At 47.4% G+C, this 26,663-nt stretch overlaps 1 protein-coding gene across 1 annotated transcript in view; it reads right to left on the reverse strand.

The window, feature by feature from the left end:
• Window positions 1-26,663, reverse strand: part of LOC143425714 (uncharacterized) — an 84,849-nt gene that overhangs the window by 20,088 nt on the left and 38,098 nt on the right. Inside the window, exon 4 of the mRNA XM_076898716.1 lies at window positions 1,351-1,392. Within this exon, the coding sequence (XP_076754831.1) occupies window positions 1,351-1,392 (42 nt within the window). The remainder of the gene's footprint in view (window positions 1-1,350; window positions 1,393-26,663) is intronic.

The raw sequence follows: 26,663 nt of genomic DNA on the forward strand, positions 1-26,663 counted from the left end.
GTTTTCGCCTCTGTTATGGGCGTGCGGCTGGTTTATGGGGTGAGAAATTCGATGGCGGACAGGTTGTGAAATATACGCATGCGTCGCGCGGTTATTTAATAGTCCATTATGTAAAATAAAAAGGACCTCTTCCACGCGCTACCCTTTCGCGTAACATTCTGCGATTTTGCAACAGTTTTTAGTCCTCCGTTCACAATTGAATCCATTTGATGGATACCACCGATGAATTTCTCTCGGTTCTACCCCTTTTTCAGAGTGTACGTACACACGCGAGGTTAAAAAAAACGACGACAATAATAAAGAGACGTCGTACATCACGCGGGACGCGGTGACGAATAATGGCGCAGTTCATAAGGACAGCCCCGAGGAGGCGTAACGGAGCATTACTCAACCGAATCGCCCCCGGATCAAGGCCAATTTTATTGGCTCGCATGAATCTATCCTCATCGATGCGTGTATCGGTGATAAATCACGCGGGACGCTGAAAGGAAGGGTTCTACGGAGCTTAGGCGCGGCGCGGTGGCTCCAGCTAAACCGCGTGAAAAATGCTCGCCCGACCGCCTATCGCGCGGGCCATTTTTCACCCCCCAAAAAACACGCGGACGCATCACTCGAAAAAGAAAGACACAATCGACAGTGAATTTATCGAATTTAATTAAAAACCGCGACGTCTACGGAATTTTGTTCATCCTCGATTGCTCGCGCTCCTCAACCCCTACGACAGCCACCTTTACGACGCTGCATATAAACTGGAAGAATGAAGAAAACCCAACAAAAGAGGGTCCATTGAAACACGAAAAAATTGCCATTTCGAAACGATCTCAAGTCGAACTCAGAAAAATAGGGAAAGGGCGGAGAAAAGCGAGAAGTTTCGTGGCGCGAGAACCAAACGCCCTTCTCCGCTCGTTCCAGGTTCCTCCAGAGGGTAGGTCGGTTCGTTCGAGACCGCGTATGAATTATTCGAGGCGAGCGTTTCGGCTTTATCGTTCAGAGTCCGTCAAATCGCGACGGAAGTGCATCGACGAGGAGGCTGGAGATGGTAGTTTACGGGACTCTGCGGGCGTTCGGGATCGGGCCACGAAAATTCGCGATAAATCTCGCGGCTGACTGCCGGAACGTACACGGGGAACAGTCATTTCCGGGGAATTTCTGGTCCGCGGACCAAGAACGGTCGCGAACGGTTTTCGATCGGTTTCTGTCACGTCAGGGCCGTGGTCCCTTCGCGTTATCGATGGAAACAACGGGCACGTTGCACGGTCTCGTTGATAATTCGTGGCTAGTCGCGGCTGCGGACGTTTATCGAAATTTAAGGGCAACTTTCACGTTTTAACGGCTGATTCTGGTACTCACCGATATCGACGCCGAAGATCTATGGGATCGAGCGATGGTGATCTGTAAATGGAGAGAAAGATAAATTTATTAGGTACCTTTATCGTCTATAAATTATTTTTTTTAAGGGATCTCGCTGTATAATTACGAGGCGACTCGAATAGAAGCGCGTTTAGTGGAGTAACATTCGACGATCGATTAAAAAAAGTAACACGTGTAAAAATTGCAGGGGAGGTTGCAGGGAGCTCGATTCGACGGATCCCAACCTGGATTCGGTTTAAAAGTGTTTCTAACTAATAGAATTCCGTTGCTCTGCCCCGTAACAAACGCGCAGTTAACGGCGAAACAAATCGGATCAAAGCCGATGGATCGCGCGAGCGGACCGGTTCACAGAGGCTGCGTCCAGTTAAATTCGAGCGTAGACAGCTCTGCTTTTGTTTCATTTCCAGCGGGGAGGGGATCGGCTATTGTGTCCGCCAGGCCCTGTACGAGCTTTTTCCTCCCTTTTTCGATCTTTGTTAACTTTGATTTTTACCAACTACGAACAGAACTGGGTTCTTCTCGTTTGATTCGACGCGATGTAGGTTACGATTTGAGGGTTGTTTTACGATCAATCATTCGTTATTAACTACTGCATTTCTCTATTACTCAAAACACACGAGTATGTGGTTATTTATATTTTAAAAAAATGCGAGACACGTTCCTCAGCCTTTATTTCGACGGATATTAACGACTCTCCAGAAGAGGAATCGCCTAAAAATTACGCATCTTCAGGGACCGATCAGACGCGCGAAGGACAGCTCCGTTCCACGTTGGAAACTTATAAAACGCTCGAGTGGCACATCTCACACGGCCAATTTATTATCCCTTTACTCGTCGCATCTCCAACCCTTCACACGCGCCCAGACTCACCCCCTTAATCAAACGTTCACCTCGTTCCTCGCCGTATCCTCCAACCATCACCGTGTATAATAAAATCGTCCATGTAGCGTGGAATCGACCACCACCCCCCAACCATCGTTCTGTAAGGGTTGCGTGGTTACGCAGCCCTCGACATTTCCACGAGCTGATTAGTCGCCAGCCATTGTTACCAACAGAGCTCGCGTAAAGCAACGACTGTTCGAAACGCGAACGGTTGTTGCTCTCGAAAATGTACACCACGGGCTTCCACCTCTCAGTAAATTAAATGTTTCGTAATATAATGGAATAATGGAGAACGAGCGTAACTTTGCGACACGAAACAGTTGCACGGGACGAAAGTTTCTTAGAACACTTCGAAGCAAATCGCACCCCTTGCACCCTCCTCGATCGTTTTGAACAAAAATAATCTTCCATCTCGCGACGATGCGTTTGTATAAAAATCGTCGAACGGTATCCTGCGATTTATCGAGCGCCAGTTAACCCTTGACACGGAACCGATTCCTCTCGAGTAACCAGCGAAAGATGGAAGAGCGAGGGGGGAGTGTACGAGGTCCTAAAACATTTTTCGAATCGGCAGACAAAAGGGCGATCGAACGCAGGGAGAAACGGGCCGGCCATAGATTTTTACGGGCCGTTCTCCACCAGGCAAATCGCGACAATTTCGCCGGCCGTCGATGCGGAAAATGAGTTTCCGCGCTCGCGGAAGTTCACCCGGATATTCGCGACCCGCCCTGGAAAACTCGTCGAGGATACGATCCTCCTGGCTGGCCTCGCGACGATCATTTAAAAACCAGCCTGACAAACACGTACTCTCAGTTATACCCGTGAATTTTTGTTGAATTTTATTATTTCAAACGGTAGGTGAAACGTGGAATTATTCATATCAGAGTAAACAGTTAGTTTTATTTAAAACAATAACGCAGAATTTGTTCGACTCGAGGAATCTCTAATAAAAATGAACTAAAATCCAACTGGGGTTGCATTCCAACGCGACTAATAAATTAAGCAAACAGAGCGTTCAGTTGCGCGTGAAACAGCCGCGTTCGCCGATTGATAGAAGCGTGCAGGCTCGCAAAGGGCTGTTGCGCGCAAAAATTCGATATTAAACGGGGATCATCCCCCGCGAGTAAGCACGAAAAATATTTACGGACCGCGGTATTGGACAACGACCACCCCCTGGCGCGCGTTCTCCGCCCACGGAACGGCCGACGAAACGTCGAATTACAACTTCCGGCCGTTGGCTATCGAATTCTTGGCCAGGGCGTGAAATTCGATTTTCCGATATTAATCTTCCTCCGGTTGCAAATATTGGTTTACAAGAGAGGCCTGTAACAGGACGCGAGGGCGGACAATCGGTATCGATACCAGCGCCATTCGACTCCTCGATTTTCGAATTCGAAATGCCACACGCGGGGTTTGCCCCATCCGCGATTGTTTCGAGCGTGGTCGCTGGAATCGCGCGCGCAAGCTGCGCTCTCGGCTGGTGACAATCGAGTTACGAAGTGGCGGAGGACGGTTTCCGGTGAAGATCGAGCGGAAAAATCACGCGAACACCGCGGAGAGGATGGCAGAGGGAAAAAAAAAGTACGAAACAGATGAACCGGTTTGTCGCGATGAAGCTGATTGTCGAGACGAGTGTGAAAAGGGACGAGGAGGGGTGCGAGAAGGGAGTATTGGCAGCCAACTTGATCAGAGTCCACGATTTCTCGATAATCGTATTATATACAATTAGGACGGGGGCTGCGATTCGTTCGATGGAAATTTTATTCGCCCCGCTCGACGGTGGAGGACAAATGAACCGTTTCATTCGACAAAGGACATCCTTCTTCCACCCCCGCGTCGAAACGGATTCCTCGTAAGCGAATCCACGTTGCAATTAACGAAATTCGCCAACAAAAACTAACTACGCGATACTGTTTCCACGGATTTTTTTGAATTTTTTTCTCTCTCCCTGTTGCGTCGACTCGCGGAATTATTACGTATACAATTTACGCAGGATTTGAAATGTTGCGAGAGGGACGACTGCCAAACAAAATTTAATCGAGAACGGTAATTGCAAGTGAATAATATCCTCTCTAATATTTTAATATTTCTCTCTGCTGCAATTAAAAGTATCGCGTGTACAGGGTAGTAGAGATATTTCGCTACGAGGACAGCTAATGATAATTGAAAATTGGAACCCTTCAACATCCCTCTGCATGATCGAACCGCGAGTCAACAAACGCGGCGAGAGATACGTCTAATTGTCGATAGATTAACCGGGGAAACAAAACCGAATCGAGCGCGGTGATTAACTTAACAAATTACATCGACGTCGCGGCGTGCTTTTGTTCGCGTCTCATTATTCCGCCGCTTTTATTAACAATGTCGCGTACGATGAATGGAATGCCAGTCGATAAATTCCAACTGTACGTCCGTTCTATCGCGTCGCATCCCTCATAGACCAGCGATCGAACCTTGGACCGCTTCAACCCCCGAACTGAAGGATCGAATGAAAATTGCTGTTCGTGATGTACGATCGGCTCTCGTTCGATTCTTTCTTTTTACGCTAATCGAACGGTGCTCGTGTTCTGCGCGTGCTGGTCAAAGTTTTCGGTTAACCGAAACGCTATGTCCATCGAGCACGTGGAAAAAGAAATCGATGCGCCAAGGGTGGCTCTCGAATTGTGTCACGCGTGTAGCCAGCTGAGGGCGCGCAGTGTTGGCCAGCTTGTCGCGTGGTCCATTGTGTTTCCGGTCCGTTGTCAACCTTTATGACACGTCGCTGTGCACCATCGAGGGACTGAAATACTGATTACGTTGTCAACGTTCCATCGAAATTGCAGACTTTACGACGCGCGACGAGAGCAGCTGAAAATCCTTAAAAAGTAACATTCGTGTCGAACAGAGGCACCAATGGCCTCCATTATGGTCCCGTGCCGCTTCGATTCGAATCTGCAAACTAGCGAGCTTCGATTTCACCCATCGTAAAATTCGTTTTTCGAGCTGACGTAGCCGAGTATCTCCGCGTGGACGAATTAATTTGACTCGATCAAAAGTGATCCGTTATTTTTTGTTGATGACCATTTTCGGGTGGAATAGCTGGTTTCGAAAATATTGAAATACGCACCGCGTCAGGCGTTTTCTGTCGGCGATGCGTTGTTTAATTTATATATGATGCCTGTCGCTAAAGAATATTCGGCGTTTTCATATTTGCGAGCGGGCGCCAGCGCAGATTCGAACCGTAGTATCGACGGGACGTGCGCGGCTTGTTTTATCTTGATTAATGGTTGATTCTGAGAGGTATTATTTTTATATTCCCGCGGGAACACGTTAGTTTTTAATGGAAACACCGATGAAGCGCGCGGTTCGGTTTGTCTGTTGATTTTGTTGGTTAATATTCGTTGGCTACCTTCCCCCTTTCGTTTTTATAGACGCGGGTGGATACTGCATTTTTGTTGGTTTTTAATGAAAGTACCCACGAAACGTGCATGCCCTTTTTACATCCGTTGGGTTGCTTCAAAGTAATGAAACGAAATATGAACAATTACTTTCGTTTCGACGTGCTGCTCGAAAATTCTATTATTTTCAATAAATGAAATAAATGTAGCAACAGAATTCGATGAGCGTGGAAATTATTTTTCGTACAATTATATTTTCGTGGTCGTGGTCGTCGTCGTCGTTCTGAATAAAACGAGAGCGAAGATGGCCCCAGCCGCTGGCAACAGAAACGACCGACTAACCGACGAAGGCGCATCAAGCGGTCCTCCTTTTGCACCCCCAAAGGCGGTTCGCGTCGGAGACAGAAAACCGGGTAAATTAAACGAGGTTTGATTCAATTTGCACGGCGATCATTTTCAACGGCGGTTCACACAGTGTCGCGTTTCAATTGCAGCGCAGTTAATCTCCGCGAGATACTCTCGACTCTCTCGCGACTATAAAATGGCGACATTTGATACAGCGGAATTCGAACGGCGTTCGATCCGTGGAAATTGTTAAATTATTTTTCCAAACTTTTTTATTTCCAGCACAGCCTCGATATTGATAACCGGGGCTGCTCGTGGATTAGAGTAATTAAATTCAGGAAACGAACGCGCGGGGATTGCTGGAATATCGTGGAAAAAGAATTCAGGAAATAATGCGTCTCGCGTGAATTTGTCAGCCCTTGAACCCGTTCCTCGAGCTCTCTACACCGAGTATCGATCACGCGAGTAGGGACAACGCGGAAGATATTCTCTGGACACTTTGTCCGGTACCAAACAGCACGATAAATCGCAGCAGACCGTCCCGAGTCTCGTCGAGGGTGTAAGCGGACCCGTGGTGAACGATTTGCGTTCCGTGAAAAAGGCTGCCGCCTGAAAGGTCCGCGCGAGCTTGTTCTTGAAAAAAGTTTTGATTTATGTGGAGAATTTCGCTCGGCTGCCAGCTACTTTGCCGTTTCAGAAGTCCTCTGAAACCCTCGATTTTTAAGCGCCACGGTTTGTTACGTGCATCGCCGCCCCCAGTGGACAGTGGCCATTTTTTCAATCCCTAACGTTTCTTAATACCAAAATGTACACAGCAATCTTTCATTATTTTTTTAACTGAAATTTTCATCCACGCTGTCTTCGTACATCTCGTGCAAGTATTTTGCTGGTATCTTACAGATGATCCCTCTTCTCGAGTAAATTACTTTCGCGAAGGCTGTTACGTGACCGACCATCGAAGCTTGTCTATTATTATTATTGGCCACATCGACATAATGAAATGGGAATTTTATCTGGCCACGGGGTCCTTATCGAGTGACCGGTCAGTAAACTCGTTACGTAATTCCCAGCGACGTCTCCCGCCGAAAAATTCCACTCGGATTCGCCGTAACTTCTTCGAGCACAGTCCACGTCCACCGTTATCGAGACGCTGCATCGCTGGCATCGAAAGTAGCTTCATCAGGGTCAACGGAGGACGCCGATTCTCGCGTCGCCGCTGGCTTTATCGGCGAACTATCTTTTTTTCACACCCGTCAACTATTATACCAACTCGACGCCACGTTCTCCAAGTCGTAGCACGCAGTTTCGATAATTAAAACTTCGATTTTTCATATTCACAGTCGCGACGTAAAATTCCTCTCGCCAACCCAAATTTCGAATTTTCGAACGAGGAAAAGTTCAAGTTCATCGAAAACACTGACAAATAAAAATAAAAAATTCAATTTTTCATATTCACGGTCGCGACGCAAAATTTCTCTGGCTAACCCAAATCTCGAATTTTCGAACGAGGAAAAGTAACGCGGACAGAATAGAAACCGGAACAGCGAGAGATAAATCAGTGGAGGGGAGGGAGGGTGGATGAGAAATCATAGAAAAGCAGCGACGTGACGATAGTCGAAACCGGAAGCCTGCGTTAGTGGAGGAGGAAACGATAGGGAGCGGGCGCGTAGGACGGTCGATCGGATTAATTTATCGCGCGGAGAACGTTATCCGGAGGCTGGTGTACCTCGAGCAACGCGATCCCGTTTCGAACCGTTGCCTCGCGTATCGAAACCAGGCTGCGATTCGAGGCACGCCCCGGCGAAGACGCCGCGACGCGATTCGATTTATTCGAGAAACTTCCAGCCACGCGCCGTCCAGCCTCTGATTACCCACGCAACGGGTGTCCCACTAAAGCGTGACATTTCGACTCTTTTCTCGCGATTAAAATGCAAGACCAAACGCGTGACGTAACATGTAATTTGTATCGTTTATAGTTCACCCAAAAAGTAGTTTCATATTCGACAAATAAATATATCTGACTCAAGGTCTGATTCAATATACGTGTCGACGCCCAAGGATTCTTGCTGTATTATAAAATCATCGATGAAAAGTCGATGGTGATCCACTGAACGCCCCAGAGGAACGTCTTCAAGGTTCGAATTCTAGTGCCCGCATTGGAATGCACGATCGAGGGTAACAGCGCGCGAATTCCTGAGGAACGGGGCCAATTTCGAGGCGGCAGGATGCTCGTGGAATTTCGACAAAATTTTCCTCGATTTATGTATCGCGAGGGAGTCCGCTGCGTGGGAGGATTAAACGTCGCGGCGGCGCCCCCGCGTCAGGGTTGCTTTCCAGAGGACACCGGAAGCGACGCGAGGTAGACGAGCTGCGCGAAATTTCATTTCTAAATGGCCGCCTCGCTCGTTTCCCACGGAAGCCCTCGTTCAGCTGAAAACAAGCCTGTGAATGCACGCGCACAGCGCTATTTAGAAATCGTGCTGCGTTCTCTGGTTCGTCCCGTGAAAATGCTCAACTTAAGTTGCACAGAAAAAGACGCGCAACGAGAAAAATATACTTGAAACAGTATACTCTATAGAAGATTAAAGCCACGTGGCTCGATTTATGACTCGATCTCGATAAATAAACTACCAAGTGTACAATAAAATGTAGCCAAGTTAAAAATGAAAATTTGCCAATACGGAAAGGAAACTAGAAACCTGCGCGCGGGTGAAACGCAAGATGGTCGAGGACGAGGAATAGCTGGAAAATCGGTCGAGACGAACGAATCGGTCAGCTCGGGACCGGCGCCGTTCGATTAAAATTCTCGAGTCGCGACGGTCGATCGCTGACTCAGCTTTGACCGTCGACAATCCGCAAGGAACGGGCGACATCGAGGTTACCCGATCGATTTCGATTCGCAACCGGTCCGGAGCGGCGAGTACGCCACGTTCGCGAATTCAATGGCCGTCTTTTCGGCTCGGCCGCGTCCACGGACGCCTCGCCCGCTCCGTAACGCGGTCCCTTTCCACGCTATCGGCGCTCTGTCCCCGTTCTGGACGACGCTGCGGGACGCTCGACGAGGAGGGACGCGGAGGACTCGCCGCGTTATCGTAATCTGCTTTCCGAGCGTATCGTCGCGGCTGCTTGTCGACGGAGTAGAGTAATCGCTCCTCCGGTTTCCAGTCACGTCGACTCGTCGTGAAGAAGATGACAAAAAGTCGCCGCGGACGTTGCGCGACCGTTCTCCAACGATGGACGCTCGAGCTAGAACGTTGGGTTAGAACCTCGCACGTGTTAGACGCACGAATTCTTCAACAGTTCCGGTTGATTCGAGATACGAGCAGCCCTCTTCGATCACTCGTTCACCCTGCCAGGCTCTCGATATTTCTTACCAAAACTAGCCCTGAATCACAGGCCAAGAATCACGGAGCAATTAACTCGACGTTTACCACGGTTTCCATTAGGACGAACCTGTTGCACCCTCTTCGAGCGGAATCAAACCGCACGACGCCACCTCGATATCTCGATCGGACCCCGTTAAGCCAGCCATCCGCTCGAAGACACCGTCGAAGACGTGTAATCAAACTAGACGCGGTGTAAACCGATCGACACGGGCAGACAGATGGATAAGGAGAGAGAATCCTCATGGAAATGCATACTTAACGAGGGTAGCAGAGTTCAGACGGGAATTTCGCCGCAGACGCCGGTGCAAAATTGAACAGGCGGCGGGCCGTTTATCCCGGAAACCATGCATGCGATACCATCTTCATCCCCTGGAGACGTTTCCGCGAATTCCAACGGTTACTCCTCCCTTTTTTCTCTCTCTCTCTCTCTCTCCTCTCTCTTTCCCTCGCTCGACGCGTCACGTGAACGAATGGTGGAAAAAGGGCGCAGGGACGAAGGTTTGGTGGGGGTGGGTGGTAGCGACTGGTGGAGAAAAAAAGGGAAGGAGACGATTCGTTGCAAGATTTACGACGTTCGGGAACGAAACTGCGACTGTAGGGTAAACAGGGGGGAGAGGAGAGACAGAGAGAGGAACAGGGCGAGAACTCGAAGAGTTTTCTGGCTGGATTGCTGGAAAATCGCCGGTGACATCGACGAGCGTCCCCGCAGATGTTCCGGCAACCCCTCCCCCTCGCCCTCGCTTTCAACGACCTCGCCAATGTCCGTGGTTAATTTTTAAAGCGCCGCTCGAAATGGCGTGCCTGCTTCTTCGCCCCTCCCCACGGTGCTCGCCGTATTTCTTCCCAGCTTGCTTCTTTATTATCCTCCTCGCTCCATTTTCTACCGGTAGTCTCTTTTTTCCTATACTTTCTCCGTTAGAGAGATGGAAAACAAAATTTCCCCTCAGCACGCTTTTATTATTTAGTTCACGGGGAAGATGGCGATTTCTCGAGTTCTATAAAAATGTTTCAGAATTTTTTTAGGATGCCTTGGTATCTTCGCGACACTCTGATTTACTTCGCGATGCTTCGATTCCTCTGATAATCCTCTCAGAATTTTTCCACGATGTCCAAGTCTCTTTAAGGTCCTCTCGAACGCTCTTGCAAAGTCTCAGTCGTCAGAAACACTTTCCACGCGATCTCGATCGTTATTAAAACACCACTGATTCGTCAGAGACACTCTCAGGCTCGATTTCTTTACAGTTCGAGCGGACTCGCCCCGATAAGACTATCGATTGTCCCTGATCGCGGATCCGCCGGCTACGAAAACCGTCGGGATACGTTGCCCCACGGGTTCAAGGATCTGGAAAAGTTCGACGAGCCGGATAACGGAGTCCGAGATCCACCAGAGGGATCCCTCTTCCCTCGCCCACGGAACCGTGAGTGGTGTAAGCCACTCGATCCTCCTCCTCCTCCTCGCGTGCTCTCCAGCGATTCCTGCGCCCGGGGTGAGAAAGAATTCTACCAGCTCTGGAAATGGTTACACGTTAGGACGTGGTACCAGGCGAAACCAAGAAACATTCAAGAGAACAACCAGCGATTCTTTCGTATATCGACGCTGCGCCATTACTAATTATACTCGAGAACAGAAATGCTAATAGAAAAGCAATTTTAATGTACCACAGAATTTTCTATGTTTCTGTAAAAAAAAAATAAAACTGCACTCGTGCCATGAATTTTGTGAGAAGTCTTGGAAAATGTATTCGAATCGACGTTAACGATCCACGTGTAGAACCAATGGCAGCCCCAAGCGCTATCTCGAGCAGCCTACCAAGGACTCACCCCCGCGCTCGGTTAATTTTTAAGCAACGAGACGGAGCCAGGAAACGGGATGAAAAAGCGAGAAGGAGACCAGCGTCGTCCCAGCTCATTTTTCGTCCCGCTCGATTTCGCCAGCTATCGATCGCTCGCGGATCTAAAAGAGGGAAGAACGTCTGAATGGCTCTGCTCGAACGACGTCGACGAGGCCGCCCAGACGCGAGAAAATTATTCCCCAGAAATCGGACGAGAATCATTAGACGAGGGACCCCCGCGCAGCCGCCGGAACCCACCGCGGCCCCTTCCGCGGTCTCATTTCCGGCGTCTTTCGGCGGTGTTTCAGCGCTCGATGGGGGCTGCTAAACCCCGATATCGGTTTACAGACAATTAGTCCCGCATTAACTCGCGACTGAAGTTTCCTATCCTCTTCAGGGGTGTCTTTTCAGGTTCCTCGGTGTCTCTTCCGATCGAGATGTTTGAATTGAAACGTCCCAGGGTGTCTCTGAGAGACGGATCGGTTATTTAATTCCAGAGGAGAATTCAGCGAAGAAGAGACCAAGAGCGAACGTAATAATCTGCATTTTTTTAGAATCTCTAACTTCTACGTTTGTTAAATTTGAAAGGAACTTAATTTAGATGACCCAGCTGTTAATTTTCTCTATCTACGAATGATTTAATCAGATTGCTAGGTTCAATGACATTTTCCTATCCCAAACGATCAGCCCAAAAATTCACAGCCCATGTGGTCCGCCATTAAACGTGACAGTGCCAGTGGTCTGTCCACACGTTTCGCAACAATTTCGTCCAGAGATAAAATAAAATGCACGATAGTGCTGCTGGCTGAAACGACGCAAAATAAACTCCATTTACCGCGAAGAGATTCCTCGAGAAACAAGGTACACGGAAAAATCGAACGTATGGACGAGGCTTAGCACCGAGCCAAGCCGTAATCCTAACCCGTTCCCGGTCCCGGAAGGAGCTACCGTCCCGAGGTAATCCTCGGCCAGAATCGAGCCCCGGAGCGGGTTCTTCGTCACACGGGCGAACAATCCTCGAGGACGCCGCGCCTTGGATCGTAAATCCGTTCTCGAAGCCAACCCCCGACGCCTGAGACCCCGACGACTCCACCCTTACTTGTCCACCATCGCTGCTTCCTACGGGACGAATCTATTCCACGGTTCTTTAACCAAAATTGGGGGAATAACGAATCTGGGTGCAGCGTTTTCAGCGCTGACCAAGGGTTGCGCGAGGTTTTACTTGATCGCGATTGATCTTCGTTCGAAAATTTGCGATTCCCTTGAATTTTGTATAGCTTGCGTTCTTTTTTATTCTACTGGCTTGCGAACGATCCTTGGACTATTCGACAAGAAGTAGATGATTTAGTAAAGATTAGATTTTGCGTGTGGTACAATTATAATAGAGAGTTTAAGTTCTTCGTCGAGCGATTTTATGTTCTGACCAGTAATAAAATCGAAATCGCCTGATTTGCCGGATGTTGTCCGTTCTTCCATCGTCCGGCGGATAGAAAGAGGACGACTCGCGAGATGTAGATCAATGCAATCAGTAAATCCTCCCGGCGATAGCTACGCGTCCCTGATAAGAAGAGAATCTTTGATATTGGAATCCCTTGGGAATCCAGTGCATCGTGGAATCCTCTTTATTTCCCCTTCGAGAGAGATGGATATTCCTAATTTTATTCGATGTCTCCTTGCGTCGTATATCTAGCCTTCCGCCATTCCCGTCCTACCCATATAACTTTATGGTATCGCGGGCGATAACATTCTTCAAAAAAAACAAAAAAAGCGGCTACGACTGCAACCGATCCCATTGCACGGTCCACAAACATGCGTTGGATATATTCTAGGCGGTATTTGCATGAACAAACTGCGAACAGGCTCGTATCGAAGCTCACCCCTGTCGATATCTGTACGTGCGCCCTCGATAAACGCGCAGTTACAAATATTAAAACGCGAAAAGCCTATGTACATTATACTTGTACATTTCGTATGAACGATCGATTGTTTTCTTTATCAAGTCCATTTCGAATTCTACTTCATCAAGTCCTTCGTTCCTCTTCAACTACCCCATTACACCCCACGAAACAGAATCGAGCACAAAAATCGCCCAAAAGAACACCAAAAACGCTTGACCAACCCCAAGAACAAAATCACTTCCTCTCCCAGGAGCCTCCATCAGTGACCCTCGATAAAAGCAAGTATCCCATCGCGTCACAGTAAGATTCCACTGGTGACACTACCGAGGAAACGAGAAACGCTGGGAAATTCGATGCAACGTAGCCGCGCGGGGTCCAAAAAAAAAAAAGAATGGGTCGACGGAAAGAGGTTCGACAGAGCGAAGGGTGGGTCCAGCGACGGCTACGGGGGTACATTTGTCAAGTCGACGGCGTCCAAGGACGGACTGCACGGTCGCCGGGTTACACTTAGTCCGCTCGCGCTCGTAACACGGCCGCCTTTCAACGGGTCTCCTCTTCCCGGTTGAAATATGGCCGTAGCCGGACAAAGCGACCCTCGCCCAAGGGAGCACCACCCCGGCTGATAACCCTCGAAAGTGAACGCGCAACCCCAGAGCGCGTCCATGGCGCGCGAAACGGTCCATTCGCGGGGGAGGCTGCGTGGCGTCCATCGAACGCGATCTTCAGATATGTCTTAGTCTATTTTGGGTTCATGGGAATATATTCGAAGGAGGAACGTAACGAATTTTACTTACTGGCCATCTGGACTCTTTCTACGGTGTTATCCTCAGATGGGACCCTACACTCTTTGTAAATGTCGAGGCGCTAAACGGACATCAGTCGCGTTTAGTGGTAACTGCTATCTGTGGAGGCCACGCGAGGAACTGGAGGAACTGAGATACTTAATTGTGCGATGCATAGCGGAGATTTGAGATTATGTTCGTGGAACTGAGATTAGGGGTTGTATCGAGGTTCTCATTGGTCATTACTACCTTGAGTATATTGATCGAGTGGAGACTTATTAGAGGTGCAAGTTCGTAATTGGCGAGTGAGGGTATGATGAGTCGTGAATTAAATTGAAAGGATTTAAGGAGCAGTTGGATGTTCGATAGGGGTTGCTAGAGTTGGAAGGATTGATAAACTGGTTAGGGACGGAGATAAGTTCGTGGATCGAATGTTTGCTCGCGTTAAGAACGAGCGAGATAATTTAGTTAATGCTAGACGAGATTAACCGGGAAACAAGAATAGATTATACAAATCGCACAGCGGTAAATCCAGCGCGAGCAATTTATACTCCTTAGAGGCAACATTTCGAGTACACCCGAAGAACGTTCGGTCTTCGAAATCCCTGTACCCGCTCCCAACCGCCTACAACTTCCCATAACTAACTAATTAACTTCGAGGATGGTATCTCCGCGGGTCTTCGAACTCTTCGCGCGACAATCCTGCTCTGAGTGTTACGCGATCGATTAAAATTAATAGTTCGTTAAACTTCGCGATTGCAACGATGTCACGTGACTCAGTAGATCCTTCGCGAAGAAGATTCGTCGAATTCGCACTCTCAGCGCTGTTTTTTAAATAATTTTCGGCTACAATTCGCGCGGAACCGAGCATCGACGCTTCATTATCGGCACCAGGCGAGCAATTTCGCGTTTTCATCGGAATAATAATCGTGGCCAGCGACGCGATAAATATTCCTGGCGATTTTCCTCCTAGAAAATCATTGCTCCGTTTATCTTTGTTTGTTCACGCACAATCCGCGGGAAACCCGCTGGATCGCCCTGGGCTGCCTTCGTACCACGGATAATTTATGCGAAATCGATAACCGATACGGCGGTACAAGAAATTTTTCGTTCGCCACCAGCGATCTCCTCGCCAGCCATATTTATCGTCCTCCTCTGCTGGCCATTAATTGCGGGCTTTTCATAAGCTCGCCCCCTCGTGTTTGCACTTACTACACCCGCCGTTCCTCCCGCTTCTTTTCTCCGATTAATTTCCACGATATTTTACGATTCACTCGACCCCTATAGCAACGAGTTATTAAACAATCGCCGCGTATTAACAAAATATCGATCGTTGCTAGGATGATACGATTACAGGCGGAATTTCGCGCGTCCATACGCCAAGTGTTCGATTAATTCGAATCCTCGCCGAGAATAGGCAATTTGAAATTTAAAACCGCTCGAATATTAACGGCGACGTTATGCAGTACGGACAGGGGGATATTTCGAGCACCGGGTATCGCAATTTCCGACCGCTCGAAATTTCATTGACGTCTCGTTTGGAGAACCGTTTCGAAATTCGAAACATTCCGAGCGGTTCACCCCCTCCTGCGGGTATTTCTTTGCGAATTTCAAGCGCGTTTTCCGCGCGCGATTATGCCATGGTTATTCAATTTTTCACGCGTTCAGAGCGGCGCGCGGGATTAAAAAATGCGGCGAGCGCTTGTTTCCTTCGAGCAAATAAACGTCCGTCGGCGTCGAAACGGATATTACAGTTGATTTTTCCCGCGGACACCTTTTGAAATCCAATTTTTTACGATCCAAGTGCTCGGCTTATGTTTCCGTTCGGCTCGCCGTGCTCTAATTAAAATCGAACACCGACGGGCATGTCGCGTTCCAAAAAACGCTCGATGGCGATCGTCGATGGCTTTCTCGGTGAAACGAGTCGTAATTAAATTCGAATCGTTTCGCGCGATAATTTTGCCTCTGTCGAACGCATAATTGCCTCGTCGAGCTCGCTGGAGAAAACGAAATCCAGCTGGGCAATTTAAAATGGCCGCGTCGATCGAGCAGAGAAATCGTCGAGAGAAAATTCGAGGCAAGACGATTTTTTGAAGGAAGAAGGGGAAGTTATCGAGAAGACACGCACGCGTTGGTCGCGATAATTTGCCAGCGCGCATATTTATTTTTCCACCGATTATATCCCTCACTGGCTGGACGCTTTGGAGATTGGCGAACCGTTTTGCATATAAATTAGACGATAATCCCGCGAGCATCGATAGCGTCGGTTCCACTCGTTAACGGGACGAATATAATGTTGGAAAAATGACAGCGCAACAATGCCTCGCGCGAACGGACGACGCCCGTTTCCACGCGATTTATCGTCTTCGATAAATCGTTCGATTCGCTCGACACTGTTCATCGACAGAAACGCGTGTATATCACGTATCGCCGTTGACAAGCTGGCAGAAAAACTCGTCTTTCGAAACTGTTACATGTAAACTAGCAACGAGAAGAAAGTGTGAACAGATTTCCAAACGATCGAGGTCAGAAATTGGCGATTCTTCTCGATGAACGTCTCGTCGCGAAATTTTTCTGAAATCTACGAAGCGAAAGGTAAAAACTAGCCTCGACAAACTTCGTCGAGACAGTGACGCCAACCCTCGCGCGACAGTGACGACCTCGAAAAATCTGAGCAGAGAGGAATGAGAAAAAAAAGAAAAGGGGGCGGAAAATCGTCTCTCGCGAAACGCTTCGTCAAAAGCGAAAATCTGAAAAAAACGCGAACCGCTCTCCTGGAAAGGGGAGTGGGCAGGGGGTGGAAACTAACGGACGCGTAACGTGCAACTTGGCAGACTCGGTCAGCCATGATATTGCCAGCCGACGGGCGCACACATCCGCGCGAAAAGAGCGCACCACCGCTCGGAATCGCTGCTCGTCCGAGGGGTGGACCTCGGTTCTCGAAAACGGCAGGACACGGTGCAAATGAAACAGGCCCGCGTACCAGACTTCCTGTTTCGTTGCCACCGATGCTGGCCTTCGTGGCACTGGCTGGCTCCTACAAATGAGAACTTGGGCCGGAAATTTTATGTATTTCTCGTGCCTCCTCTTTTTTTACTCGCTGAGAAGGTTCACGAGAAGGCATCCATGTTGTTAATCGCTCTAGAATTAATGCTTGCAAATTAAAAAAAAAAAAACCTTAAAACCAAAAGTGCGCGACGATAGTTTGAAAAACGAAGCGTGTCGTGAAATAAAAGAAATAAAAGATGCAACGCGTCCACGAAGGCAAAAAGCAACGAACCACGTCGCGAACAGTTCACTTTATGCACCTGTTCGGGTGCACCCCCTTGCGAAGGTCATAGGTGGAGTCAGACTTGGCAAGTTTCAACAGATTGCTCGTCCTCGGACCGTCTTCCGCACGGATGCCCCTGGTGCGGTCCTTCCAAGTTTAATGAGAGATGATCAAATTGCAGGACGCCAGGGGGATCGATTCCCGGCGGCTCTCGAACCGACGCCAGGACGCTGACTCGTTTGTCCGCTTCGTTCGTCATCCGCGAAGAGCGCGCGCCCCTTCTGAATGGGCTGGCTGATTGCTTCGTCCCCCGAATCAGGCGATATTTTCGGTTTGTTTCTCGTTTCATGCTCCGCCTGGACGATCGCCTTTGTTTCCTTTAATTTCGAGCACCAAGGCTCGGATGCTGCGAGAGGGGTGGTTCCGTTTGTTATTCGCCTTTCCGCGAACCCTCTTCGAGTTCGCGCAACGATGCATCCGGTTCTGGGACTATGCGAGAATATTTCACGTTTCGAGAGTTCCCGGTTGTTTTTTGTTCGTTGAATAATTGACGGTTTCATTGATGAATTATGGATCGATGGATTTAGCTGAGGGGTGGTTTCAATTTGTCAATGTTGCTTCAGGAACGAATTCGTTTTACTTGGTAGTTCGTGTTCGTTGTAAAATGGATGGTAATGGTTTCATTTATACACCGTGCTGAGACTGTACGATTAAAAATAATATACCACAGTGATTGCAGTAAAGAGAAACCACCCTTGACTCGTTGTACCTAAACAATATTAAAACCACTTACGATTCTAATGCAACAATTCTGAATCCACCTTATTTCCACCACTACTCCACCAACATCCCCATCTGTTACACAACAGAGGCACACAACTCACCCCTCGAGAGGCCAAAAAAGAGAGAAACTAGAGCCAAACATAAAACTGTCCCCTAAGTAACAACGTTACTTCGGTATAAAAGCCTCAAACAGCCTGATCGTGTCGACAAAAAAGAAGAAAAAAGAGGAAGCACGCTGCGTCGACAGAACTGGGCACGAACGAGGGTGAACAAAGGGGTAACGAGATAACCAGTCGGTCGTTCCACCTGCGAACCACTTATCGGGTGGAGAGAAACGAGCAAGGAGCTCGAGCCGCGTCGCAGGACACGACGCGTACGCCTCGACCACCCTTTTTCTTTTCCACCCCCTGTGCTGGCCCGACAGACGGACAATGGCGTCGATCAAACTCGAATTAAATCGTCGAGTCGTGGGACGAAGAGACGTTCGAGGGAGTCGCGACGAGACGATCTTACGCGCGAAGGTGCACCCGTTCCGCCTGACGAAATTCGAATCCGCGCCATTTCTCGCCAGCCAATCCCGCGTCGCCGCTGCGGATCGATCAGAAACGAGGGAAAAATTGTTGGCAAATATTTTTCTGCCCATTTTTTTTTTCTACCTCCCTTTTATATTTCCCTGTCGCGCAGCTTTGTTTTGCAGCCACGGTTCGTTGTAAGGGAGGAACTTTTTTTTGTTCGTCTCTCTCTCCCTGGCGATGGAAGTGCACGCGTGTTCCAACTATCGATTTTTTATTGGTGTATTGCCACGCTAATAGATATTAGTTTTCGCAACGCACGCAGATGGATCGCGTCACGGGGATTTTTCACGCGACGTAGATTTAAAAGATCCTTTTTTCACCGTTAATTGGGAGAATTCGATTCGACGCACTGAGGATTAATACAACGATACGTTCGTTAAATGTATATAGAGGGGTGTTTATTGAAACAGAGCGTCCGTTGCGGAAAATAGCGGGGCAAGAATGTTCGTAGCTCGTCGATTTTAATGAGAGAACAACGAACTTCGAACTAATAATATTTCCGCAAAGAAAATTCGTTAAATTATTACCCACCATGGAAGTTCCCTCGAGCATATTAATTCACTCGTTACTCACTATTTTCTTATTATGATAAGCCCCGCGCAACTGTTTTATAATTCCGCGGTGGGCTTCTGTTTACCATAATTGACTTAGGTGGAAACAGAGCTAGGCGCGCGTCAGAGTCGTCTAATAAAAACGCAACCCCCACGGAAAACAACCCCCGGGTTGCAGAGAATTTCCAGGCAACCGCGCTCAGAATTCACCGGATCAATTTAATAGTCGGGGCAGAAGGCTCGCGGACGACGTCCAAACATTTGCGAACGTATTTCCGCAGGCAAGAAGTATCAAGAACTGGCTAACAGCATTAGCACGCTCGTAGGGGGTGGCCAAGCTTTTTTGCATGTCGACCCTCCTTGGAAATTAGATTTAACCAGGCGACCCTTGCCGTGTCTTCTTTCCGTGCTTCATCGACCCCCGGATAAATCGATTAACCCTGACTCGGGGGTCGCCTGCAACCCCATCTGGCAACCCTTGCCTGCGATTAAACATTTCCGCGGATCAGCCGAGCATCCCCTTCGAGCCAACCCTTCTGTCATCGATGCGAAATGAAAATCTCGTTTCTTCGATGTTCTATTTGCAAAGTTACAATTTTTAAAGTTCCAACTGGCAAAGCTTTCCATTTTCAAAGCTGCAAATTTGCAAAATTCCAATTCGCAAAGCATCAATTACCAAAGCTGCGAATTTGCAAAATTCCAATTCGCAAAGCATCAATTACTAAAGCTGCGAATTTGCAAAATTCCAATTCACAAAGCTTCAATTACCAAAGCTGCGAATTTGCAAAATTCCAATTCGCAAAGCTTCAATTTCCAGAGCTGCAATTTGCAAAGCTTAAGTTTGCAAAGCTACAATTTTTAAAGTTTATATTTTGAAAGCATCAATTTCCAAAGCTACGATTTGCAAAGTTCCAATTCGCAAATTTTCAATCCGCAAAGCCTCAAGTCCCAAAGCAACAATCTGCAGAGTCTGAATCCGAACGAAAATCGTACACTCGAAGGGTGGAAACAAAGTCGCAGCCAGGGACACCAGAAATAGATACCTGGAGGAATCGATCGGCAGTCGAATCTGCGCGGGACATTATCGCTGAAATTTGTGCTCGACGTTTCGAGGAACGGTGACGTAAAACGAGGCTCGTCACAGTGAAACCGATAATCGAATCGCGAAACGATCGCGCTCGAACCTTGCAATCTCTCATCTGACGTATCTGCAAAATGTAACGCGATGTATTAAATATTCCCGAGGAATTAGTCTGGAAATTCCCTGAAACGCTTAAATACTTAACGGTGACATTTCGCGCGACAGTATTTGTACGATAATTAACGTGGTATTATTTTATAAAAGCATTTTCTGACGTCGCCCCTCGTTTCCGTTTGCGCGAGGACGTCTTTTAGAGCCGGTTTAACGATATCTACTATTTATACACCCGTATTATTCCTGCTCGGCCACGTTCCCAGCTATTTGCACGCCGTTCCGTCGTCTGGTGTCTCTGTTATCGTGATTTTCACGTTTCCACCACTTTCCGAGTACATCCTGGTGGCAGATTTTCCTCCTGACGATCATCCCAATGTTATCGCGTCCTCGAAACTGAAGGCTGCTTTCGACTTGCAGATTACGTCGGAAATGCAATTTCAGTCATCGCGTCACGAGTTTATTACGCAAATTGACGTTTCTTTATATGGATCAGTGGATTAAGGTGTAATAGAAGGAAGCGTTGCGAAATAATGCTTTCATCCTCCTAGGTTTGTCCATCAAGGATTGAAGTTTCAGTTTGTAAAGTTCCAAGTTCGCAAAGCTTTAGTTTGCAAAGCTACCATTTGCAAAGTTTCAATCAGCAAAGCTTCAATTTTCAAAGCTCCAATTCGCAAAGCTCCGATTTGCAAAGTTTCAATTAACAGAGCTTCAATTTTCAAAGCTACAATTTGCAAAGCTTTAGTTTGCAAAGCCTCAACTTTCAAAGCTACGGTTCTAAAAGCTACAAACCGCGAAGTCCCAATTTGCAAAGTTCCAATTCGCAAAGTTTCAATTTGAAAAGTTCCAACTTGCAAAGCTTTAGTTTGCAAAGCCTCAACTTCCAAAGCTTCGCTTCTTAAAACCACAATCTACAACGTCTCAATTTGCAGAATTTTAATATTCCAATATTAAAGAAGAAAACGTTCAATTGCCTCCGACACACCGATTCGTATCCACGTGTCAGCACCGAAATAAAAGAAGGAAAAGTGGAGGAACGCGTTCGACGGAGGAACCGGAAGTGGCGACCGCCATCGCCGGTGGAATTTCGGGTGGACGAGCGGCTCTGATGAATTATCCGCAATTTTCCCCGCGATTTCCACGATTGCCCGGAGGATTCATTGCCTTGCGGCTCGATCTGACGTGGGATCCCCGTAATTGAACCGGAAACAAACGCGCGGCTGGACAAACGATCCTAAGAATTTAATTAATAATCCGCGGTCGGCTGGAACTCCGCGATCAACTTTAATGATCACCATCGCTGCCCTCCACTTTTATTAAAACTGTCCAAACGACTTCGATCATGCTTTCCTTTTCCCCTTAAAAACAGTTCTCAATTGCTCTCCCTGATTAATCGACGATATTTGTTTGCAACGAGTAGAATTACAAAATGGCGAACGAGAGATCTAAAATTCATCGAACCTTGCACAAGAATTTGGACGGTAATTTAACGTGAAATTGCTTGAGAAATGTTTCGAGAAGGAAATTAAGTAAGATGTTTGCCGTTTAAGAGTATACCTCAACTTCTTTATTAGATGTTCGAGGTCATAGCTGTTTTATTAAATGCATGGGCTATCTAGTTTGAAACTATAATACCCTAGGAGACATCAACGACCCGCAACAGCGCACCTCTGGAATGATTAACGACGCTGCGAAAGTTTCTTTGGGCTGTACTTCACTTTTTCCAGCTACCCCCGACTCCACCGCCCACCCTTCAGCCTTCTTCCGTCCAACTTCGCCCAACATCCATACACAACATCGTAAAACCATCCCGGGACCGCGACCCCTGAAATCCTCCATCGAGAGAAGTAAAAATCTTCGAATATCAACCCCTTCGCCATCGAATAATTCAGTATCGAACGATCCACGCGCGTTCTCCAATATTTTACGGGCATTTCCATCGCTTTCAATTATCGAAAACTTCTCTGTTTATTCAGGGTATTAAAATCTGTTTAATTCCCTTGCGATCTCTACGCGCGGTGCAATTTTAATTTGTAGAATTTCGAATTAGCAAGGTTTTAGTTTTAAGGCTACACTTTGCAAAGTTCCAATTAGCAAAGCTTCAGTTTTCAAAGCTCCAATTTGCAAAGTTCCAACTAGCAAGGTTTCAGTTTTCAAAGCTACAGTTTGCAAACTTCCAATTTGCAAAGCTCCAACTTGCAAAGTTCCAATTAGCAAAGCTTCAGTTTTCAAAGTTACAATTTGCATAGTTCCAATTTGCAAAGCTCCAATTCGCAAAGCCCCAATTCGCAAAGTTTCAATTCGCAAAGTTTCAATTCGCAAAGCTCCAATTCGCAAGGTTTCAATTTGCAAAGCTGGCATTTGCAAAGCTTCACTTTTTAAAGCTATAATTTGCAAAGCTCCAATTTACAAACCCCCAATTTGCAAGCCCCCAATTCGCAAACCTCCAATTCGCAAACCCCAATCCACAAAATTTTAATAATCTACCAACATCTCAGCTCACAAACTCTCAACTCGCAAACCCATTCAAAGCAATCACCCCCTGAATCAAGACAATCGTAGACGGTTCAAACATCGAACAGCCTCGTCACCTAGCGATCCTCAGCGATCGAATCTCGCCACGCGAGGCGACCACGAGGAACGCGTCGCGATGTCCAACCCCACAAGCAACGGCGAATCGCGTCGCAAAGCGTGTATGGAAATGGCGACGGAGCGTGTAAACCGTTGTAGCCGGCCGCGACTCGTATGACGCGCGTAACCCTGCAAATTAATCGCGATAATAACGCGCGCGTGACGTTGCCCACGGACTACAGAGCCGGCGCGATTACGTCGTTACGCCGACGGGTTATTACGGTATCTCGAACGATCCCCTATTACGCGCGGCGCGTCGATATTGTTAATAAGTACGCGTCGGTTCCGTTCCGGATGACCGTGTTTCGTTCGCCGCGTGATCGATGATCATTGCGGGTTCTGCTCATCGATTCCTCCTCGTTCTTCTGTTCCCCGTGGATCAGCTTGTTTGCTGGCTTAATCAGCTGGTTATTCCCTGGTTCGTTCGATATTATATCCTAGTGGCAAGTAATTCCGTCGCCTCTATTAATTTGTAACGTTCGAAGTAGCTGAGAAGGGGGTGAAGAGGAAGTTGAAAATTTGCCATGGACACTGGTGTGTTTAGAAGAAATTTAAATGTAAAGAATGTAAAGCGAGAAGAATATTAAATTTGATAGCAAGCAATTTCGTGCGCCTCTTTTAATTTGCAACGTTCGAAGTGGCTGAGAATAGAGTGAAGAGGAAGTTGAAGATTTGCCATGGACACTGGTGTGTTTAGAAGAAATTTAAATTATGGTAAAGAATGGTGAGAAAAATGTGAAGTTTGCTGTGAATGTTTGTGTGGTCGTTAATAAAGAATTTCAGGAAAAAAGAAAATAAGGATGCATCGTTTCCGAAAATTATCACAACCCCCAGACCGACACCGATAAACCAGAGGATCCTCTAAAGAGCCGACGCAACGAACCCACCCTCTGCCGCGCATCAAGCGAAAATATAATCGCAGCGACACACATAAACCGCAGGCATAAACGTAAAAAATTCCAGCCGCGTTTTTATCTGCCCCACGCTCGGCTTTTGCGTCCCGCTATTTTTTCGTCCGCCCCTTTCTGCAGCCACCCCGTCCACGGGACGTCCCTTTGAAGCGGCTGGTCATAATTCAAGCAGCGCAATCTCCGCGCGCAACCCTCTCGACCGGCAACTTTTCGACGCGCGACTGTTTCCACGGTTGGTTCCTTTTAATTGAAAAAAAAAGGGGGGGAGAGAGAGAGAGAGGGAAGAACCGCGGCTCCAGCGGAACAATCGGCGAGAGGTTCCGCGCGGAAGCACAGGAACAACCGGAAGTTCGCGCGGGGACGCAGCGATCTACCCTTCTCTCTCTCTCTTTCATTTCTTTTTTTTTCTGCTTTATTTTTGCTCGTTATCTCGTAATCATTGATTCGTCGAAAACAGGCTTTGTGGGCCAGCGTTTCCCAAATTGCGCTCTAAAAACAGCCACTGAGCGTTCCCATGGAATATTATGAGAACGAAGGAACAACGAAACATTGTCTGCTCTCGCGTGTTCGATGTAATTTAAAAGGTAAACGGAATTATAATTGTAATCACAAATTCATTTTGACGTTGCTTAAAAATTGTGAAGCTTGACGAGCGTTTCGCGATGAGAAAAGTTTGAGAAACGCTCTCTCCAAGGGTCGCTTGATTGTCTCCAAGTTTCCTCGACGCTGTTGACTTTACTTTCTTCGATAATTTCTTTTTCTTTCGTTTCAAGGATTCAAAAATGTTTTCAGAGACGAGAGACGACGGTGTTCTTCGTTTCCATCGTTCGAGGAACGGATTATGTGACAGGAATGGATCACCATGGAGATGCGTATGGATTTTGATGCTCGAATATTTTGTCGACGAGGAGGAAACGCGCGAGCGGAACTGGAAAACAGAGGAAGCTGAATTTTAATAGGCGGCGTGTCAAGGAAAATATCGCTGGAGTCACGAGCACGGGCACGTGAATGGTTGGTGCATTTTTTAAACAGACAGACCGGCATACGTTCCTCGAGCTACCCCTTGGATGCATTATTTAATGTCTGCTACGAGGGCGTCGGTGCTGGGGATCTTTCAAAATGATCCATAGACACCATTGCTACTTTAATGCCTACTTGCAAGTCAAACTTCATAGACAACACCAGCAACGAGAAGAACCTACACCTTCTACATTCAATTTATTTAAAAAACAATAATATGGCGATTGTTTTCAAGTTCGTTCTTTTTTCTACGTTGATCTTGTTTTACTAGAAAAATAAAGAAAGGTTGAAAAAAGCGTGAGTCGTTTATTTTTCAAGCAAATTCATCCTCGATCGAGAGTTAGAATGGATCAAGTCGGCAATGGAGATAACGACTGAAATATCGCGATTTCTAAAACGAAGGACATTCTAACTTCACAGAATTCTCTTCCATCACCGTTCTCATTACTCCCAACGAGCGTAATCTAAACATCCGTCGGCTCGAACAGTTAAAAATAGCTCGACGTTCACTCTCACGTCACGCGAGCATCCTCCAACGCCAATAAAACAGATACAAGCGTCGCGAGGTTGATTGAAAGAAGAATTCAACGATCCCACCTCTGCGATCGCCTCCGTGCAAATCGCGCGTTTCGCGTGTCCACAGAGTGTCGCTAAAAAATTCAATCAAGACCACCTCTCTTCTATTCAACTTCAAAATTGATGATTCATATAGTGGAAATAACACCACAGAATTTTTTATACTTCCAACCACTCTGTTTTTTTCTCTACTTTTTCTGTGGCACAGAAAATCGAAATGCGCGACCGTTCACTCAATTCTAGTCGAGTTTAAAGGTAAACGGTGGCTCGAAATTTTTTTTAAACACTTTGAGAACCCCTGCGCCTCCCCACGCACCGCGTTTACCATTCAATATTTATGCAAACCGGCTGGATACGTTCCATATTGGAGGAAACGAAGGCTGGCCCCGATAATCCTCGATTAACGATCATAATCGAAACGAAACGAGCCGGGTACACGGCCAGGGACCGATAACGCTATCGTCGCGATCGTCGCCTCGCGTCTACGTCCTCCGCGCCGCGCGTAATTGGATTTCCGCGGCGCCGAATGAAAGCAAAAACCACGCCACGGATTTTATCGTATGAGAATGGACGAGGAGAGAGATCTCTGGCCTCCGTTCGAACGAGAACGAGCGTACATTTCAGCCTCCAAGCGGTTTACGAAAAAACAGCCGCGTGGATGGAAGAAGAAAGGGGTTGAAATAATAGTTTACGCGAAGAATCCTGAGTTCTTGTTATCGATGGACGAGTGTGAACGATGGATATGATCGAGCTCGCGATTCTTAATCGCCAGGACGATTCATCGATCGATCTGAAACTCGAGAACTCCACAAAATGAAAATTAGAACTGAAATTAGAACTCGAGCGAAAGCGAATTCAAGTTCGAACCGTAGAAACAAGGGATCGATAGTATTTTCGAAGGAATTAGCGATGAAGATGGTAATACGAAATGGAGGATACAAGAACGACTGAGAGCTTTTCGAACGCAGAAGACCAAGCATCAAAAAACCCCGCGCCAGCGCTCGTAAAGGAATATTGCAACGAGGGGGTTGGAGAAAATGTTCACAAGCGAAAGAGCGTGGAGATAGGCGGGTTAACGGGATCGGGGCGAAATTATCGAGAGTGCGAATGAACGAAAGTGTACGAGCAACGGAGTTCCCATCTGGAAGTACCATATAAACGAGAATGCAAATATTGAAGATAAACGCGCGGGAAGGTTCGACGAGCTCGCAAGCGTCCCCGATTTATCGTCAATTTTTTACTTCTCCCCATTTTTATCCGCCCCGCGTCGCGTCTCGTTT

Source organism: Xylocopa sonorina, chromosome 7 (assembly GCF_050948175.1).
Source record: "Xylocopa sonorina isolate GNS202 chromosome 7, iyXylSono1_principal, whole genome shotgun sequence".
Taxonomy (NCBI): Eukaryota; Metazoa; Arthropoda; class Insecta; order Hymenoptera; family Apidae; genus Xylocopa; species Xylocopa sonorina.